Genomic DNA, 22,363 nt, shown 5'->3' with positions numbered 1-22,363 from the left:
GCTCGTGTCTTTTAGGAAGTGAGCTTCCAGTGTGGGTCCCGTGTTGGCTGTCCAGAAGAGTCTTCCTATTGCTGATCTCCACGGCACCTGATGATAAGAAACCTGGAGACCCAATCTCAGGCAGATCCAAACCTCAGGCATAAGAAAAAGTGTTCTTCAGACTTTAAATACAAAGAATTTCCTTGAAAATTCAAAGAGAACAGTATTCCACTCAGCTATTGGAGTGCACTGTGGAGTTATCAAACAGTGGTACATTTGAAAAGGTCCTGTGGAAATGTGAAGGCTGTAAAATCATTGTGTAAAAAGATGACAAGAGTTGTTCATGAGAATTAAATGTCCTTTTGCATCAGCAGCAAACTTCCTTGGACAGCACAGTGGACAAACCTCCTCCAAATTACATGAGAAAAAAATATATGTCAAATATTTGTGACTCTCATTTGTTCTTTCCATCTGAGTCCACATTTTCCAGTGCTCAGCTTCCAGTCTCCACAGATCTGTCTCCTTCCTGTCCCTCTACCCCACAATGAAACACAATTCCTGCCTCCTTCAGATTCCAGCTCAATTCACTCGGTGAGCAGCCCTGTGTGCCCACCTCTACTGTATCAGCAATGTGTCAGGGCGTGGGGGTCCCAGGGCTTCCACAGGTCGGTCACCCCCCATGCCTAGTACAGCCCTACCTAGCTGTGGATCTCTCCAAAGTAGTGACAGTGGCCCTCTTGTCACTGGCTTCTCCCAATTTAAGGAAGGTGGGGCGGGAGGGGGGAGGGTATCCTGGCTTCAGCATTTCAGTGAAGTTGTCTCCCCGGTACCCGCTACCAGAATTAGCAATCTCCCAAATCCCCCTTCTCTTACAAGCCCTGTCTGAACAGCCAGGACTCAAGCCTTCACCCGAGATCCAGATCAGGACTGACCTGACTGCTTTAGAATCAAAGAATAAAGTCAGGGTAGAAACAATATACAGAAGGACAGCTCAAGAGAGGGAGAGCAAACAAAGCTGGCAGTTCCTGGTTAGGGTCATAAAGCTCCTACTTCCTTTACAGACCAACAATAAACAGAGTCAGTCACCAATCAGTAAACATTCCTCACCGCACGGGTGGGGATTTGTGTTCAAAGACAGCAGATTGGATGCCGACTTCCCCACCTTGCCTTTTCCTTCCCCCAACTTAATAGAGATCCTAAAGAAACCTCTTTCTTTGTAAGGTTAACCAGGGGTTCTCAACCCCAGCTCTGTTGACACTTTGGGTTGGTTAATTCTTTGTTGTAGGGGGTCTGGGCATTGTGGAATGGTTAGTACCCAGTAGCCTCTACTCACTAGCTGCCAGTAGCATCTTCCTCCCAATGTGACAACCAAAAATGTCTTCAGACATTGCCCAGTATTCTTTGGGGGGCAAAATCACTCTCCACTCCCCTGGAGAACCACTAGGTTAAATAAAAGAACAAATGCACTGATCTCATGTCTAATAGGCATAAATATTGATATGTGACAAATGTCACAGACACCAGTGAGGAACCAGAAGAACACAGTACTGTGTTCAGGGAGCTGCTGTGCAGAGGGGGAGATCTGGGATTCTCAAACTTCAGTACGTGGCAGAATCACCTGGAGGGCTGCTTAAAGCACAGATGGCTAGGCCTCACCCCAGAGTTACCGATGCAGCCACTCTGGGTGGGAGCCAATAATGTGCATCTCTGACAAGGTGAGGCTGATTCCTGAAGTGGTTCCTGGAAAGCCCTGGGCTGGACCTTTCCGGACTGGCACTTGACCTACCTACGAGGTCACCACAGATGAGGAAGCTGTATTGTTTTAAGCCTTCTCCGTGTCTCTATCTTCCTCTTCGTCACCTACTGCCCAGTGTCGTTTGGCCTCTTTTTCCCAGGACCTCCCTGATGGTGCCTCCTCCTTAGACTGTTCTCCTTGGGAAATGCTCCAAACGTTTCCCAACTACTTGGCCCCACTAGAGTTTTCTGTCTGGCTGTTTGCTCCTCAGGTTCATTTCCTGCTCCTGAATTAACGCATGCCTAAATGTCAGGAAATACTGATGGGCACCCGGCTTCTGGGTGCTTGTTAATCCTCCTTGGATTTCACAAAACAAACTAGCAGACTGTGGCATACCAAAGAGGTGGCTTGCTCAGCAGGGAAGAACATATTTTATCACTGACGTTGTTCATAGTTGCCAGGGCATGGTGATAATAAAAATTATGTTGAAGTTCATTATTTTTAAAAAGTTCTGTACAGACAATGCACCCTCTTATTGTCTGCGCCTTGGGCAGACTGCTGCCATGACTCCCCATGCCTCCCCTGCACTGAACAAATGCACTGATCTCATGTCTAATAGGCATAAATATTGGCAAGTACAAAAGACACCAATCATTCTCCTACACTGCAGGTTTCTGTATACTGTAGGTTTCCTATCAAGTGCTTGACTGGGGATTCTTTGGGATTATTATTTCCCAAACATGACCTGTAACTACACATAATAGTGGTAATAGTAGTTAAAAATGATTAGCAGCTATCTTATCGAGCATTTACTATGTGCCATGTATAATTCTTGACCATGTTGCCTATTTTAATCTTTCCAACAGCCCACAAAAGAAGCACTATGATCCCCATTTTACGGATAAAGAACTTGGAACTTAGGGCAAGAAATAAGTTAAGGAGAGAGCCAGGATTCAAACCCAGGCAGTCTGGCTCTACACATTGGACCTTTCTGGATTGGTACTTGACCTACCAGTAGTGAGGTAGCTACAGATGAGGAAACTGTACTGTGTTAATCCTTATTTCTTCCATCTTTAGTTTTCTGTGTTAAGCACTGTAGATACTATATTTGTAATGATTACTCTCTCCCAACTTCTCCTTGGGGGGATTCTCTCATCTTTCAAGACTCAATTCAAATATAGCTACTTCTATGAATACTTTTCTACCCTCTAGGTGGAATGACACTGGATGAAACTGTGTGTGTGTGTTTGTGCCCTGTGCATGTGTGTGGCTTTAATGTATATAATATGCATGTTTCAATCATAATATTATTAGATTTTTGTAGTCTTCTCTGTCAAAATACGAGATCGTGTCACATTTATATTTGTACTCCTAGCATATAGCACTGTGCCTGGTACCAAAAAGATATCATCTAAGTGCTAACTGGAATGAGTCAAGGAGTGATATAGCCCATCTTGAAATATTGCTCTAAATATACACAGGCCACATCCATATACCAGTTGTCAGACCTGAGTTGAAACGAACAGTTAAACATATAGTTCTGATTTCTATAATTTAAAAGATTTTCACCCTACCTATTTTTGTAAAAAAGAGAGGAAAAAAGAAGACAATCTATGGACTGTGCTCTCTAATCCAAGTGGAACAAAAGCACTAGATGTATAATGCAGCAGTGTTTGTCGGAGGGTCTCAGAGGACACCTAAGGCCTCTGAAAAATAGGGTGTTGGCTGATGAAAGTCCCAGGGATCAGACCATTAAAAAGCTGTGGCATTTGTCACTGGTCCAGCAAAACCCAGAGTAGCCACGCTGGAGAAACTGCTGTTATCAAGATGTGTTTCCCCATATAACCAGTTATTTAGAGGGGTTGAGGGTCTGTTTGTGTGTCCAATGAGCAGACGAGGGGCTTCTCGGGAGCAAGATGGCGCTTCTCTGCTGAGAAGTGTTCAATCTGCTGTGAAACGCTTTCCTTGAGGACAACATTGACTCGGACAGCCTCTCAGATTTTGCAATTTTAGAGTTGTCCTTGGGAGATTTTAATGGAGGCAGAGCTCTGCCAAAATATTTATCTGGACTGTGTGATTCATATCTTATCATTACAGTTTTCAAACACATAATTTAATTATACCATTTCCCCTTGAACAATTGTTGTTTTGGTTTTGGTGCCAAATTCTTTTGTAATATTCTATTTTATTTTGGCTACCAAGACAATCTTATAGTTTTAAGTACTTTGCTGCACTCCTGGTTTTCACAATAAGAATGTCACAATTTATTACCAGGGATATATGTTCTAACAGATTTACAATTTTCCTTTTTCAGAGCATGGAAGCAATTTGATCCCACTTCATGTTTATGATATTCATTATATTCAAATTCAGTATATTTGGTTTCCATGTAAAATTTTAGCAGTGTTTCCTGTATGGTTTTTTAATATATATATTTAAAGCTGAATATGGTTAGCTGTGTATTTGTCTTGGAAATATTAGAGTGACAATTTTCTTATCCAAAATTTTATGTATTATGCTAACACATGATGGTAGACTCTTAAAGAATACTATGACCATACTCTAAACACACAGACCAAAAAGCCATAGGAATTTGTAAGTTTATGTGAAGGTACACTTCCGTTTTTCTGAGTTTTTATAATCTTGTGAAAATTACATTTCTCATGTGATATATGAATTTTTAGCACTCTAAATGAGTCAAGTTCAGTTCCATAATGCTAGGAAGTCTAATTGTGCTTTCAGCTGTTATAGCTACATAATGCACAGGAATTACATTGACGTTTTAATATGCTGTCACTTTAAGATACACCATGAAGTGTGAACAGAGCACAGGGCGCTTTAAGCAGGTGTGTCTAATTGTTAGGGGCTTTTTGTTGTTGTTGTGTTTTTTTTTTTCCTGAAATAGCAATAGTATAGTTAAGAAAAGGTGTAGAATCCAGAAAGAGTGTTTCAGTGCTAAAGCAAACTAGCCAGGTTCACTTTTGCTGGCTGGTGGAAACAGATTGGACTTGATCATTGTTTTTGTTGTTCTGGGTATAGGTGGATTTTTGCTTGGTAGGTCCTTCTTTCTCATGCAGTACATGAAAGGATACATAGCTCATTTGGATAGCACTGACTGTGCTTCCAGGACATTCTGGCTTCGAGTTAAAATCTGCAACTGCAAAAATAATCATAAGTTTCGGGGGAGGTAGATCTATTTTATTATTTAAAAAATATGTAACTGTTTTCACTAACTCTTCCAAATGTTTAATGTGCTTGGTATCCTTCCAGATTACCGTGTTCATTATTTGGGAATTAGGGAAACCTCCTTAAAGTAGCTGATCTATCCCAGGAAAAGACTTTCTTTTTTCCTCCGGACATGGTCACCAGGTTGGCAAATATTAAAGCAAACCGGTATATATAAAGCAACCCTTTGTAAGGTTCTGGGGATTAACAACTCAGAGAAGACTCTTAGCTGCTCATTTGAAGAACACATATTAAAATGTCTTTTTTTTTATAGGAGACACAACATTTTGAATACAAGCTATTATGACATTGAGAGTGATAATTTCCACAGTTTTTCTAGTCCCATTTTTTTTTCTAATTTGTCAGTTTATTTTGTAATCAGCCACATTCAGCTGATTAATTCTCTGAACACCCAGGTACAACATTTTGTTCCTCAGAAAATTATACTTTCCATTAAAAATAGCCTGCCTTATCCCAAGCTAATAGGTGTCCCGGCTCCTTAAAATGACATGGGTTAGAGCTATTGAATATTCCAAGGCCTTTCTGGGTTCTAAAATTTTTGCTGCTTGATTATAGAAACTCATGGGTATCCACTTGTTAGTTGGCTCTAGTTAAGGTAAAGGAATTCTGATCAGTTTGCTCAGAATTGTCTCCAGCTGTGCAGGTTTCCGTCCTTGGTTGAACAGAAGCTGACCAAACTCTGCCTTAATTGCTTGCTTCTTTTTCTTCAGCCCCTGAAATTAGGTGTGATTGGGCCCTAACAAATCATGTGACGCATATGGCTCCCAGGTTATCCTTACATACTTTATTTTGTGCATAGAAAAGACTAAGTTTAATAAACTATTGATGACTCCAGCATCTGTTAGCTTGTTCATAATAAGAATATTTTCCTTTAAATAGAGATACCAAGTAATCCATGAATGGAGCATAAGCATATTGTATGTCTTATTTAAAGAGGACTGTAGAATGTCATAATCTTTAATCACCATTTCCACCACTAACATTTGTAGTAGAGGGTAAGAATAGGTAGAAAACAGGATTCTCTGTCACCTGCTGTGGTCCCTGTATTATGCATTAAGTCTGAATTTCTAGTAGTGAATGAAGGAGTCCCGTGGAGCATAATCAAGACCAAAATATTGCTTCCTAAATATATGCGGAATCCCTGCTCTCCTTTTTGGCTGACTGGTGCTAAAATCCATTCGGAGACTTCAGTAGGCTTTTGTGCCCTGTGCTATGGCTCTGTTAGATGTCTGGAGAATGCAGGTAATACGGAGAAAGGAATATGTTATAACAAAGCAATGAACTGTCACTCAATATTCCAAGGTGGTTACAAGGTACCCTGGTGAACATCATTTTTGAGGGACTGGGGGAAAAAGGTACTCAAATCTGGGTTCTGACTAAGTTGCTTTCTGTGATTATAAGCTTTTTCTTAGCAGAGACTGCAGGCGGGACGTTTCTTTCAAAATCTTCTACTGCTTTCTGTAGCCAGTAAGCTAAGGTGGGGGAAAGAATTTTAGTTTTAGAGCAAGACAGGCTTGGATTTGAATCCTGACTTTATGATTTAGTTGACTTGACCAACTAACTACTTAACTGATCCCCATTTTCCTAATCTGTAAAATAGAGGTCAGGATACCCAACAAATGGAATGGTTGTATCAGATGCTTTCATATATGTAAAATGTCATGCAATTTCTGGCAAAGAGTCAGTCCTTAGTAGCAATCATTACTTCCCTGCAAATATGCGTTGGTGTGATTGGAAGCATGCATGAATATCTCGCTTTCTTTCTGAGCCAGCGGTCAGGATAACGTCTGTTTGGATAAAGTTTAGGCTCTTCCCTATCTTTGGGGCTCAAATCTCCTTTGCTCTCAGGATAAAACCCACAGTCCTCAGCTCTTGTTCATGGGCCTGTCACATCTGACCCCTACATGCTTTATCCTCCTCCTCTCCTATCATTCTCCTACCTGAACTCTGTGCCCCCAAACACCATTCTCTTGTTTCGTTCTGCTTTTGCCCATGCTGGTTCCTCTGTCTTCAATAGTCTGTCTCTACCTCATTCCTTCCCCCCTTCCCCTGGCTAACTCCTCATCCTTTAGGCCTTTGTTTACCCATCACTTCCCCTGGCAGGTCTTCTCCCCCTCCTAGATTAGGGCCAGGTACCCACCTGCTACTGTGTGCCCTCCTCTAACTTTCCCTTGATCATAGCACTTCATGCACAAAGTATTGCTAATTACCTGTTTACTTACCTGTATCCACACAAGACTGAAACTTCTGTGTCTCTAAGAGCCGTCTGTCATTCACTTGATCCCCAAAGACTGGCACATAGCTGGAAAACAATAAAGATTTGACCCAATGGGTAGATGAATTACTTAAACACTGAATTGACAAGTAACTTAAAGTAAGTAAAATAAGTTCAACTTTTTAAAAAGTCTAAGCCCTTGATTCTGAAATATTAACATGATAAGAGATCCTAATTACATGTCTGGCATGAGTTTTAGCGGGAAATAAACTCGGGATAACTGATTTTCAAGATCCACCAGAGATATAGATAGATCTTCCCAAAGAGTAGCATGGCCCAAAGCTTCAGAAATGCTGTTTCTATCTCATTTCACTTTGTATCGCTTAGAGAGATTAGCTGAGTTTTTGTACAGGATAGGCAATCCAGAAACTTTATCGCATCAGACTGATATAAGAACCAAGTTCTTCTTCTTTTAGAATGGTATTGGTAAAATGATTTATTTATGTCAACTGGACTTAGATTGTTTTGATTTATTCTCAGACTAGTAGCAATAGTTTTTGCTTATTATGAAACATAAATATACAAGCCATTTTCATCACTATTTCATTAATATCAGATTTCTTGAATTGAGGTGTCATTTCAAAATTGTGTAATTCATCCCCCTGCTGCCCAAAAAAGCCATGCTTTAAAAATAAAAGCACTTATTATGGCACTGTCTCCTAAATTTATTCCCTTAGTCCTCTCCATATCAAATGAAAAGGGAACAAATGTACATGAGCAGATGAGGACAGGGAAGGAATAAGAAAACAATCTGGGGATGCACCTGAGTGGTCCAAAGCAAACTCAAATTCTCATATATTATCTTTAAAATTTATTTTAATCTTACATTACACTTCACACTATATCAATTTTGGTATTTAACCCAAATCTTAGAATAAATTAGAAGCTCCAAGAATATTCACCATGTTAATTTTACAACTTTGTAAACCCCCTGCCTTTCTTAGTTGGAAAAGCACAAAATTAAGAAAATATTCTAGGGGATTTGCTGTGATTGGCTGGGCCTGAATGAACAAGGAGAGAGATGAAAAGTCAGAAGTCGATTAGATTACAAAATGACCCCTCAAAACCCAAACTTAAAAAAAAAAATGTGAATTTGAGCACATGAGATTCCAGACAGCCTGATTCAATTCAATTTCACACTTGTTTATTGATCTCTTAATATGTGAAAAAGAAGTGAAGTTTCACTCAAACCAACCATGCCCTTCCTGATAAGGAAGCCATTACCAAAATAAGAAATGTGATTTGAAATATATAACTGATTTCTCAGGCAAAGGACTGATATTGATTCCATTCACAGGTATCTTTTGTAAAAAAGAGCAATCTGTTGGAAGTAAGAAGTAAGTAAGTAAGTAAGAATGGCTTTACTGCGTTTCTACCAAGAGTAGATGAGACCCTGCTCTGAGCCAAGTTCCGCTTTGGGGACCTGCATTCCACAAACCTAAATACTGCACAGAGTTCCCTGGAGATTCTGCATCCTCCCTCTCATTCTGTCCCCGTTGCAGAGTGCTGCTGACAGCTGTTGGACAGCCGAGACAACTCACCTCCAGAGTTGCATAATTTGGAAAGTGCTTTGGGATCCATTTGGTTGAAAGGTTGTTAATTATGATGATTTATGACACTGGAAACGAATCTGGGCCTTGACAGTATGGAGAATATACTTAATGCCTAATTCTTTTGCTTCTCCCACTGGAAAGTCCCTACGTACGAGAAAAAAATTTCTAATCTTCTAGTGCCTTGTGAATAGGGTCCACAGTTGTGTAAAACAGAATATTATTGACCTTCTGAGGTAAGGTGAAACTTAAAAGGGGAACCTCTGGGGATTGTTGGGGATAATATTTAGCAATGCCATATGATTATCTCAATTCATGGTGATTTTGTCTACCTGATTTTCTCTACCTAGTCACCCAAGTTCGACACCCTGACTCTTCCTTCTCCCTCACTGCACATATCCATTGGTCATCCTACCCTTTTGTGTATGTCTCTGAACTCTGTTCTCCTGCCCCCACTGCTCCTGCCCCAGTTCAGCCTTTATCACCAAGTCCCAAGGACCTGCCTTCCACTCTTGGTCCCTATTCAAACCTAACCTTCATTTACTGTTCCCAGTGTTACCTTCCTGAAACAATAAATGAAAGAAAGCAAAAATTGGGGAGTGCTTCACTCACCTCCGTGCCTGAAAATGTCGTATAAAAATCATCTACCCTCCTTTGCAAAGCCACCGACTGGCCTTCTTTTGACTCCAGTCTTTTCTACCTCCCAGCTGTTTACCCCATGCACCCTCTGTTACCACCACAGTGACCTTCTCACCTTTTCTTCAAACATCCCATGCTCTTCTCAAATTCTGTGAGCCTTTGAACAGAGAAATCCACCTCCTGGAGGGTCCTCTCTTACCTTCTTTGCCTGGCAAACATCTACTCATCTTTCAACGCTTCTGAAATGTCACCTCTTCTCCCCAGTTCTCCCAGGCAGAGTCAGGTGATAGTGGCATTTATCACAGTGTGTGACATTCTGTTTTCATATCTATGTCACCTACTGGATCGTAGTTTACAAAGATAGGGACTAAGCCTTATTCATTTTAGTCTCCTCAGTAGACAAAGTAGGTACCAGTAAATGAATCAATGAATGTTTGGGCCAAGAACTATCAAATATCCTGAATTTAGGTCGCAAACATTGCAAAATGTATCAATCTACTGACGGCTGTATATTTTAATATAAGAATTATCAGATTCACCTGAAAAAAATCTAAACGTCTATTTATTCATCCATTCATCCATGCATCTGTTCATTCACTCACTTCCTGATGTTATGGTATACAAATCTAAATTCCTTAACCAAAACTCTTATACACTGTTGGTTAGGAATGATAACATGGTGCAGCCACTATGGAGAACAGTGTAGGGGCTCCTCAAAAAAATAAAAATAGAACTACCATGTGATCTACCAATCCCTTTCATATATTCAAAAGAATTGAAATCAGGATCCCAAAGTGATGTCAGCACTCCCATGTTCATTGCAACATTATTCACAGTAGCCAAGATATGGAAACCACCCAAGTGACCACCAACAGATGAATGAATAAAGAAAATGTGGTATATACATACAATGGAATATAATATTCAACATTAAAAAAGAAGGCAGTCCTACCATTTACAACAACATGGATGAACCTGAATGATATTGTGCTAAATGAAATAAGCCAGTCACAGAAGGACAAATACAGCATCATTTCACTTATATGAAGTATTTAAATAGCTAAAATAGTCAAACTCACAGAAACAGAGAATATAATAGTGGTTGCCAGGGGCTAGGGGCTGGAAGAAATGGGAGTTTCTGTCCAAGGGGCATAAGCTTCTGTTAAACTAGATGAGTTAGTGCCGGAGAGCTGCTGTACAACATGGTGTCTATAGTTAACAGTATGGTGTCCTGCATTTCAGACGTTGTTAAGTGGGCAAATCTCATGTTTCATGTTCTTCCCATGAAAACAAAAGCAGAGGGACACAAGGAAAGTCTAGAAAGTGTTGGATTTGTCTATTACCTTGGTTGTGCTGATTGTGGGTGTTCACATATGTCCAAACTTATCAAATTGTACACATTAATTATGTGCAGTTCTTTGTATATCAATGATACTTCAGTAAAACTGTTTTTAAAAGACTCTTGAAGACAGATATTTCATAATTCAGAAATTTTTGTATTTTATAAAAGTAGTATGGTGCACTACGTGTATTACGAACACCCCAGTAGTCTCTGGGACAGCATTCCATAATCAAATGTAATAATTCTGCAACTAAACATGTACACCGTTCACACTAAATGTAATGAAAACTAGAGATAGCCTCACTTCTTTTCAGATACAGTTTAGCTACCAAATGAGTTTGCCACAAACTTAAGGGAAAATCATGGTTTTGGATGTTTTGAGCATTTGTATTTGGGAATTGTGGAAAGGGATTAGGGCCTGTAGATGTATTAGTCTCTTTGTTTATTGTTAGTCTCCCTCCCTAGAAAGTAAACTCACTGGGACTACGGACTTTTCTCTTACTCACTCCTGTATCACTAGCATTAGAACTGCGTCTGACATTTAGTATATGCTCAATGAACTTTTGTTGAATGAATGAATGGATAGATAGATACGTGAGTTAAACAAAAGTTTGCCTTGCTGTGGAGATAATCTGGATAACAGAGACTATTATGTGTTTCTAAGCATTATTTTTTTTCATAGACTATAACTTCTTACGGGTCAGGGTACTTAGTTTTGATCACAGTTTGCTCTCTGACGCTTTGTATAAAGTTAGCGCTGTCTACATATAAGGAATTATAAATTCCTTTCACAACTAGAAAGTAGTAGTTTGTATTTTTTGAGAAAATTTAAATTCCTTCTAGAACGTTGCAAAGCAGAGTAATGCGGTTCAGGGGTTTAAAAGTAAACACTACCAGTCACTCTTCACTGGAGCCCTGGGTATAAAGGAGCAAATAAATATCCTAATCACCATGTTTTAGAAATATATTGCCTTACACTCCAGTTTACTATCCATGTCCAGTGCTGAACTATAAACTTTTATTTCCCTCAAACAAACCCCCAAACATTTATCACATTAAAAATGAATCATCTGTTATGCTCCAACCATAAACTGAATAATAAACAGAGGCAGGAATTATGATCTCTGGAAAACTGGAGAAGCGCCGGTGTGTGATCACAATATTCCGCCCCATAAATCTTCAAATCCATATTTACATTGAATTCCCAGACCTCCCTGTCAAGAGAATGTCTAAAATCCCAGCTAATTGTTTTACAAGAATAGGTGAAAGCCAATAGCAAGTCCTACTTACTGAAAAGAGGAGTTTGAGGCAAATATGATAATTTGGTAACCAGTTGGATTATATTCTTCTACAGAAGTTTTATTCAAAAGAGAGTTCAGTGTGAGGCTCTTTTAAATGTGGAAAAGTTCTCTGCATTCCTGAAAATCCCAGTGCCTCATACATGGCTTGGCACATTTTAGACTTCTGCTGTGTGCGAGCAAGAACATTTTTAGACTATGGTTTGACTTATGGCATATCTAAGTCATGTAGTAGGTAACCGGAATATGATCTCTACTATATTTTAAAATGAATCTCAAGGACATAAGGTGTGCATCCATCCTCATGAAAGTAGCATTTGATCTTTGCCTTTTTCTATATGGCTTTTTCATGCACTCTGACAATGATCCATAGTTTTTTTCAGAAAGCCATCCATTTCTATGTTGCTATTCTAAGCAATTAGGATAGTCAGATTTTAAAATTAATAAAGGCAAATCCATGCTTGATTCTCCGGGAGATGTGAATTTTTTCCAGGGTCAGTTTCTGTTAAATTATTAGCCTGCCTTATATGCATACGCCCCTAGAAAGGTGGAGAAGCTACTTTGCAGGCTGGCTTTATACAACATTACATGATTGCAATAGGTCAGATCTGACGTGGCGTTGAAAGAAAGTTCCTTTTGCAGATAATGAATGAAATGCAGCACAAAGCATGCCATCACCTAATAAAAACATCAACTTGTGAGAAATGTTTACTGCCCTTTTCAAAAACTTCCCCTTGGATTTGGGCATATGGAATATTACATTTCACGTGCGACTCCGGCTTCCCAGGCAGCTTTCGAGTACTTGCTGTGTCCCAGCTAAAGAGAAGATTCTGTAAGGAAACTATTAGCCGTTGGCCAGTCTCACAGGCTCATGATTCAAAATGACCAGCATTCATTAAACTTTATTACTGAGCTGCATGAAGTTTCTTTGGATTAGGAGGCGGCATGACCCTCTGTCCAGATTTTTGAATGGTGCTGAAGCTTTTCATTAACCTGGAAGCCTTCTATTTACATGGTTCACAGCCTGGTCTCAGCTCACTTGGAGGTAACAAAGGGTGTCGGGACAGGAGGGCAGTGGGGGTCCCGCTCCCGTAAGGCTTCCATCTGACTCTGATCAGGTCGACATTTTTAACTCCTGCCTCATTAGGTAAAATAAAATGGAAATGATTGAGTGCTCAGGGATCATATTTCAGATCTGGCTTTGTCTCTTCCAAACACCTTCTCTGGGCAACACAGTTTGATGTGATTGGTTTGCTGGTACACCCCTGGACCCAGCTTCTAACAAGGGCACATGGAAGGGAATAGGGAGAGATGCTGTGTCTGCATAGTATCTGGAGCAGGAACAATTCTCCTTGACAGAAAACTTGTTAGAAGTAAGAAAACGCTTTTATTTCTCTCATTGAAGGGGAGTTATAAATCAGGAAGGATGTGTTCTTAAGGTGTGAAAAGAAAGTGAATGCGGGGAAAATTGTTACTTACCTGTTTAATGCTGGACTGGCGTGCTAATCGATTAGGTGCCTTTGAAATAACTGGACTTCTTTCGTAAACGTAAAGCATCAAAATCTGTAGTTTTGCCCACCAACAGCAGACAAACTGACATGGTGTGTCTCCTGATGTGACACGTGAAAAGGATACAACACCGCCTATGTAGTATTTTTACCAAAAATGTTTATGTTTGACCTAAAAAAACTGTAAGGAACGTCAATCAGTCAAATTCAGATTGTGGGACATTCTCCAAACAACTGGGTCTGTCTACTTCAGAAAAGTCTTACAAGACTAAATCCAAGGTCAGGGGACTCTCTTAGATTAAGGGATACTGAAGAGACATGACAATTGAATATAATATGTAGGACGGTAGGCAACAAACAAACTACAAAGGATGTTACTGGGACAGTTAGAGAAATAGGAATGTGGACTGAACATTAGATAATACGATTTTACTGATGCCAAATTTTGTGAGTGAAATGATGGCATTTTGTTATGTTGAACAGCGTCCTTGTTCTTAGGAGATATTCTGAGGCATTTAGGGAGGAAGTGTCACGATGTCTTCAACTTAATATCAAGTGACTCAGCAAAATATTCATGTTCTATAGCCATTGACATTTGTATGTATACACACACGCAGAGTGAGAGAGGGTGAAGGAAAAACGCGAGGCAAAATGTTAAAAACTGATGACCCTAGATGAGTTTTACAAATGAGATTTATAATATTTACCTTGTTGTACTATTTTAATAATTAAATAAAAGTTGTGTAGGCCAAGTGAATAGCACACTGATTATCGGTGAGTGTTTCCTGCTGCCCCTCCCACTCAGGGTCACAGTAAAATCGATAGCCTCACCTTCCAGAAGGCAGCTATGGAGTTTCCATCACGCAACATCCTAGCTGATTAGGATTCTCACACTGAATTGACAGCTGTTGTGAATGTCGTTACTTGACATATGAATTTTTAACCAAGGATTTCTTTCTAGTATTAGCCAGACTCCACTCCATATGGAGTGGAGCAGTTTCTTTCCTCATAATATCCAGGGCCGGCCCCCAGAGAGTAATGGACCCGGGAGCATTAGTCTCCTATCCCCACATCTTCCTCCCTCCCCCACCCCCCGGTTTCTTTCTGTAGCACCAGGATGGGAGTGCCCTGTGGGTGCACCCCTTGATAAGCCATGTTTTCTACCCAGTTTTCAAACCTTTCCTACTTTATTCTTTTCCTGTTTATACCAAGGATTCTGATTTTCTTCTCATTTTATGCCACCTTACATGTAAACTTCTTTCTCCTTTATTGGCACCAATATAAGTTAGGAATTGTATTCAGCTATAATAGTGAGTCCTCTTTCCCAAATAAGTCAGGAGTAGAGTTCTACGACATCATCTGTGACCCAAGCTCCTTCAGTCTTTTGACTCCTTTATTCCTTGTTTGTGCCTCCTATCCTTTGGCAAAGTTACTTCACAGAGCAAAATGGCTATCAGACCTCCACCTCTACATCCAGCTTCTGGAAGAAGAATATGCTTCCCTGCGGAGTCAGCCACCTTTAAAGTCATCTCATGGGAGCCTCACCTAATACTTCCTGCCAGCACCTCACCAAGCAGCATGGAAGGTTGACAAATGTAGTCTTTCCCCTGGGCACATTGTTGCTCCAAATAAGTCAGGGAATTTATTAGGAAGAAGAGGAGAAAGAACACCAGCTAACAACAAGAAATCTGGTGCTATAGCATCTGTTAGTATATCTTTGGGTCATGTACTTGAGTATAGAGTCTGGGCTGAGGGGAAATGCATAAAAAAAAATAGGACATGTCTGCCATGCCACCTAATTCTCTAGGAGCTTACAACTTATTTAAGGAGGCAAAATATGTGGAAAAATTAGATGAAATTTGGTGCTAATCTAAATGGAACTCAGAGAAAAAAAGAGAGTCTAGATCTTTAGGTAAGGTTTCTGGCTTTGCATAAGATTTAGGTGAGAAATATGGTAAGAGAATTTTCCAAGGGGAAGAAAGAGCACAGGTAAAGCTCAGAGGAAGAAATGAGCAAGTAATCAGGGCTCAGTGCCCTGGCCTCACTTGGACAGAGGAGATGGTTTGTAAGGTGGAAACTAAAATGACAGGTAGAATGAGGATGGATTATGGAGGCTATTGAACCCAAGACACATGTGTTTGGTCCTGATGGACCAGGCAACGGAGAGCCATTATAGATGGTTGAGCAGGGTATTAGGTGAACGTGGTATTTTAGGAAGACTGCTAGTTACAAGTAGAAGTAAGTAAAGAGGTTGGAGTTAATAAATGAGTACAATTGTGAGTTAATATAAACCTGGGTCAAGAAATCAGTGGAAATGGAGAGGAAAAGACAATGCTGAAAGATGTTTGAAAGGAAAATTGAGGGGGAATGATGATCAGGGAATGGAAGGAAAGGAAAAAAAAAATACAAGATGATTCCGAGGTTTCTAGCCCTGGAGACTAGTGGAGCCTTTGGCCAAAGGGGATAGTTGTGGATTCTGGAGGACTTTGAGGAAGAACTGTAAAAAGTGGACGGAAGAGATATTACCAAAAGTCATTGAGTAATTCTTATGGAAATGAAAGCCCCAAAGTTATTTCTACCAAGTTAATTGAGACCTGAACTATGCTTTGCATTCAGCCCTCTGTATTTTCCAGTTACAACATACCCAGTAGTTTGGGTTTGGGTTTTGTTTTGTGTGTGGGTGTGTGTTTAAGAAGGCTAATGTCCTCATGAGAAAGATAGCTGATCTTTTTGAAGTTCTTATGTACTACATATAGTAGACAAACTAAGGATATGTTGATACTTTTTTTTTTGATACTTTTATTATACTTCAAGAAATTCAAGGCTTACTATGTTAATTCTTAAAAAAGAAAAGAAAAGAAAAAAGAAAATCTCGTTTACCCAGAGGTCCTAAAGGGAAAATAATTACCACTTAATTAGTGCCATGATAATAATAAAAGATAAAATATTTAACTTAATGCCATACATAATTTTATTTCATCCTCCAATACTCTTATTTTTAGACCCAGAGCAGGTAAGTGCTGTCCTCAGTTACACAGCTACATGGTAGAACTAGCATTCAAGGGGCACCTGGGTGGCTCAGTTGGTTAAGCATCTGCCTTCGGCTCAGGTCATGATCCCAGGGTCCTGGGATCGAGTCCCACATTGGGCTCCCTGCTCAGCAGGAAGCCTGCTTCTCCCGCTCCCACTCCCCCTGCTTGTGTTCCTGCTCTCACTATCTCTCTCTCTGTCAAATAAATAAAAATAAAATCTTAAAAAAAAAAAAAAGAACTAGCATTCACGCCTCAAAATACTGGTGTCAAAGCTGCTGCCATTTTGTCTCTTAGTTCTTCCTCCCTTCTCTGTAGCTCATCAGATATCAGATTTATTGAAAATTTGCTCATCTACAATTTTTGAAAGTCACAGCTTCCTGAAATTTAGAAAGATGTTGGGAACCTTGTGTATCACATAATTCTCTTTTATAATAGTAAATGGGAAAACTTTTGGAGAGCAACATTTGGTTATTTAGAGCCTTATCTAAGGAAATTGATGTTATCAAGCCATTTGAAGGACAATACTGTTCAAGAAAAGTTATATGAATAAAGTCTGTCCAAAACAAACTGATTCTTCTGTTCTCATTAGTGAAGCTAGTAAAGAATTTGCTCAGGTTACCCATTTGGAGAGTTGTGTTTTTTTTTTAAATGATGTTGAGAACACTGAAATATTTGTTAGATAAAAGATAACTCCAAGAAGGGATAGCATAACAGTTATTTTGCTTCAGAAATTCAAAAGATAAAGGCAAACAAATATATTTGTGGTTGAAATAAACTCTTCCTTTTGTTATCCATCAGAGAAGTTTCTTGTTTCTCATCACAGAGGATCGACTCTCATAGGTTTTCCCCAGTGAGCTCTTGGATGAGAATTTTTCTGTAAAAACTCTGGCTTTCATTCTTGATGGTGAATTCAGTTCTACTGTGATTATGACTGTGAAGGTTATCAGATGGTGTTCTTGTGGAGTTGCGTCTGTGAACCCCAGCATCCCGCTGGAAGGTCAACTGTGGTGCTGCTCTGGGCAGTTGGGCTTGAGTCATTCTCTTGCCTCTGAGGTCCCAGCCCATTCTTCATCAGCTTTGAACCATCCCCCAGAAGTGAACCAGAGCCTCTGAATCTCCAGAATACTTTTCTTTTGCTTCTTGTCCCAGCTGTATTTGTTGATGTTTGACTGGATTCAGGGGCAGATAGGGAATTGGTTTCAGATATGTCAGATCAGCTTTTCAGAGCCAACGGTTGTCACTTTGTGTTACAGTGTGGCCTTTTATGAAACTGAACCATAGGAAAGTTAATCTAGTTCCCATTGGCCAGTTCCACTTAAGCTGTGGAGACGATTTACCCACCAGAATAATCATTCTTTAAATAAAACTTGTTCTTTGCACTCCTGGTTCTGTGTTCCCAGGGAAAAATAACCCATCTCATAGTAAATACTCAATGAATGTTTATTATTTTCCCCCTAGCACATACAAATGCAAGTGTTATCTGTTTCTGAAATTTGGTTTGAGAGACGAGTTAATGTGTTAAGACTGTGGGGATGTATAATAAAATTTGTCAATATAATTTGAATGAGAGCCTCTTATGGTTGACAGCAAATGCACTTTAATTAAGATTTAATGACCTTCATATGGGAAATGGAAAATTATTATAAGTAAGTGATCTTGGATAAACTCCAGTGACTCCTTTAAAGGGAACATCAAATAATAATATACTAAATATATTTTATGTAGTAATTATGTAGATTGTGGAACTTCATTCAGCTAAATGCTTTTTGGCAGATTACAGAATACACACTCCATAGCAAGTGAGATGTTGAAATCAGTACTAACCTGTAACAACTTGAAATTTCCAGTAAGAGACTAATAGATGGACTGGTATAATATGCTTAACCAACTAAAATGCTTTTTTTTTTTTTTTTAAGATTTTATTTATTTATTTGACAGAGAGAGATACAGTAAGAGAGGGAACACAAGCAGGGGGAGTGGGAGAGGGAGAAGCAGGCTTCCCGCGGAGCAGAGAGCCCGATGCGGGGCTCGATCCCAGGACCCTGGGATCATGACCCGAGCCGAAGGCAGATGCTTAACAACTGAGCCACCCAGGCGCCCCCAACTAAAATGCTTATTAAAAGAGAAAGGTGTGTTTCTTCTGGCAGCTACTGACTACTAACAAATAAAGAAGACTTGCCACTCTACTCTGGAGAGAAGGACCACTGTTTCATGCTGCCATGAACAGGAATGCTGGCCAATGTGCCAAATCATATCTCCCTGACACAGTGGCCTGGAATATCAAAGGAATATAACTTGCTTCGAACAGTGCTCTTTTCCCATCTTCCAGCATCCCTGAGATTTACTTTTTCCTGTCCCTAAAATTGGTCTTTCTGCAGATGAGGCCATCTTTCCGGGGTGTCAGGCTTATGATATCACATCCTGATGTTTACACCCCACCTACATTACCTCAGGTAGGCTCCAGTTTGGCAGGAAGAGGCCATGCAGTCACGCTCTGTAAGTCTGTACTACAGCCCTTGATTGATTTAGCAAAAGCTAAATAGCAAATAGTCTTAGTAGAGGCGAGGTGGCCACCCAGAGAAGGTGCAGGTGCAGCATGTCCCAGGGTAGCGTTGGGGTCCCGAAGACCCCAAAGATCCTGACAGAGTCGTGCAGCTGCCTGTCTCGGGTTTGAGAAGGTACTGTTACGCCGGACTATAGCTCTTTCATAGCTCTCTGTAATTTGCATTTATTTCACTCTTCCAGAAAAAGGTAAGAACTCTTTACAGACATCAAGGCTCCTTTATTTTCCATCCAAACTCGCATCAGCAAGCCCCAGTCCTCACCCAGAGGCAAAAAGCAGAGTGAGAGCCCTGGCAGCTGGGAGCATTTTGCCCACTTCTGACCAGCTCCATCTCTTCACAGTCTACCTCTTTTTTTTTTTTTTTAATATTTTTATTTATTTATTTGAGAGAGAGAGCATGAGAGGGGGGAGGGTCAGAGGGAGAAGCAGACTTCCTGCCGAGCAGGGAGCCCGATGTGGGACTCGATCCTGGGACTCCAGGATCATGACCTGAGCCGAAGGCAGTTGCTTAACCAACTGAGCCACCCAGGCGTCCCACAGTCTACCTCTTGACTCTGACTTAATTCTTTCCATTCCTAAACTACTCGTTTCGTGTGAGGACTGTAAGCATAAAACCACTCGCCTACATCATGGTTCCATGGGGAAAGCAAAGCTGTGGCACACCTTGATCTAGAATCTCTTCCATTAACTCTGGGATGATGGCTTGGTTCCCAGTGCTCATTGCAGACCTGGAGCCCATCTGCGGGCCCTGCTCTCCTGAGATGGGGTGGTGGAGATGGCAGTGGGTGCTGGGTCACAGGATGGAAGAGCTCGTTCACCAGAACAATTGGAAGGATGAGACAGCAACAAGGCAAATCTTGAGATCATGGTAGTGGAGAGTCTTCCAGTGTGACACAGTCCAGCTTTAGCTGGGTTGGTGAGTCAAGGGAGTGTCGTGGGGACAGAGGCCCCTGGAGCTGAGAACACCAAGGGGACATCCACTGCTGCGTCGTGCTCTCTGACCCCAGCCCAGGTCAGCCCGAGGTCTCCCTAAACTTGCTTCGCCATAACCCCCGCTCACCAGCCCTGTGCCCCTCTGCCGCTCACACCGCCTCGTCCTCTCCTTCTACCCCTTCACCTGACTTTCTCTGATACTCCTCACAACCCTCCAGAGGAGGCTGCTGCTTTTCCTCTTCTCTGTTCACACAAGGGGCTGGCATATTCCTCACTTGCCTCTGCCATTGTCCTTGACCCTCACTCCACAGCTTTCTCTTTTCATCGCTTGGCCATTTACCAACTGCCCAGACATGACCCCACAGCCCCCCAGCCCTCTAGGGCCTGTTCCCTGATGGCATTATCGGCCTTTCACCCTCAGTGTGGCTGAGCATTTCCCCGCTTGTCCCCACAGTTCCTGCACCAGCCCCAGCCTTTCTGTCCCTGCAGGATGGTGGCTGTAAACTCCCCTCCCCAGTGTCAGATCTGAAATCCTCCCCCTTTCTTGCTCCTCCACTCTTCCCCTCTCTTGTGTGTGCTGCGCCTACTCCTCATCCCTCCGACTCCTCCTTCTCCCCATCCTCCACTTTTAGGCCTTCTCCTAGCTGTCCTGACTTTGCCTGGCTCTCAGGTTGGACGCCCACAGTCAGCCGTTTCAGCCACATGCGAGAGACCCCAGCCCTGTGTTCTCCGGTCCCACTGCAACTTGTCAGTACTTCCGACGAATTCCTTCCAGAGCCCCCACTGCACCGCCCGAAGCAACAGCGCCTCTGGCCCCCTCCCACGGCGCAAGCCTCCAGTCGCATCCCTTCCCACCGGCTTCTGCAGACGAACTTGCCTCTCTTTCTACTGAGGAAGCTGAGGACACCTGACATGATTCTCTTCAAAACTCTTCTACTCTGGCTTAAACCTGCATTGCGTCTCTTGTCTTTATCCTTGTGGCTAAAGAGGAAGTATCTGGTCTCTTTTCTACCCTCAGATCCTCCCCATTCTACTCCTCTAGGACTCACTCTATCCCCTCTTTTCTTTTGCTTCCTCCATTTTCCCCTCTAACGTGATTTTTCTAACTACAATTATGCTCATCTCCAGCATCCTTTAAAAAAAAAAAAAACCTTCCTATTAATTCCTCTTGTTTATAGTCCTCTCTCCCTTTTCTTAACTACCAAACCTTCGGATGAAGAATACGGTTACTGCCTGCACCCATTTTCTCTGCCACCTGCTCTTTCTCTGTGCAGGTGCTGTGATGCCCACCCCCACCGTTCTACTGAAACTGCCTCGCAAACAGGGGCTTATGTAGTGCTTCAGTCGAACAGAGCTCAGAAGTCAAAGCTTAGGTCCCTCCCTCTTCATTACAGAAGGCTTCCACGTAAGCATTCAACACATCTGTGTTTAAGAGTTACATATTTTATTAGTCTGAGAATATACATGAAATGCAATGAGATCATTATGGGCCCAAGAGTAAAGCCTTCAAGCTGGCAAATAAGAATGTGAATTTATAGAAACATTATGTACTGTACACAGGACAATATTTTGATTAGAGGTGCACTGATATGTCATGAAACTAGAGCGTGCTTTTCCATAATATTCTTGGTCTGAACCAAGTTGGGTTGTAGCAAATACCAATGGATATCCTAAACATTCTGCATTTCTCCCCCTGCTGCTTATTGGCAAGTTACGGGAGTCGCCGGTCTCAATTTGGTAGCAATTGGTCCATTCAATAACGGGTCAGCTTTTTCACAAAAGCACTTCTAATTTATACTAAACACGCCTAAATTATAACTTCATATGTAACAGGAGCCACATATTCTGTTTATCTGTTAGCTTTCCTTTGCTCCAAACATTGTGCCATGGGATGAGCATATGGTCAACGGTAGAGGCTGGTGAGATTCTATTCTGCCAATAGGAGCTGAGTGTCCACTCTGTGACGATATTTGGTCAGACGATGCAAAGGTAAGTTAAGATGAACTCCCTGCCCTCAGGGAGCTCACAGTCAAGTAGTAGAAACATGACAAGTACCTAGAGACCACAACTGGAGGGAGACAATGGTAAGTGTGGTTCAGGGGGGCTTCTCTCCAGCCACCAGTGGGAGATGATCTTCTGAGAATGAAATCTGAGAAAAGGCCAACAGATTCAACGTCTGTGAACATAGCTGGTATTTAAGGAAGGGTCTGTTGAGTAAAGGATATTTTTATTGGAAAAATCAGAAATCTCTCTGAACACATAC

At 41.2% G+C, this 22,363-nt stretch overlaps 1 protein-coding gene across 1 annotated transcript in view; it reads left to right on the top strand.

Moving 5' to 3' along the window:
- The first annotated feature begins 22,081 nt into the window (after positions 1 to 22,081).
- The window catches only part of SLC25A21 (solute carrier family 25 member 21), a 141,621-nt gene continuing 141,339 nt past the window's right edge, over positions 22,082 to 22,363 (top strand). Inside the window, exon 1 of the mRNA XM_032404574.1 lies at positions 22,082 to 22,089. Within this exon, the coding sequence (XP_032260465.1) occupies positions 22,082 to 22,089 (8 nt within the window). The remainder of the gene's footprint in view (positions 22,090 to 22,363) is intronic.

This window comes from Phoca vitulina, unplaced genomic scaffold, assembly GCF_004348235.1.
Source record: "Phoca vitulina isolate PV1807 unplaced genomic scaffold, GSC_HSeal_1.0 scaffold7, whole genome shotgun sequence".
Taxonomy (NCBI): Eukaryota; Metazoa; Chordata; class Mammalia; order Carnivora; family Phocidae; genus Phoca; species Phoca vitulina.
The sequence above is the reverse complement of the archived record's forward strand: the minus strand, read 5'-3'. Positions and strand labels throughout refer to the sequence as shown.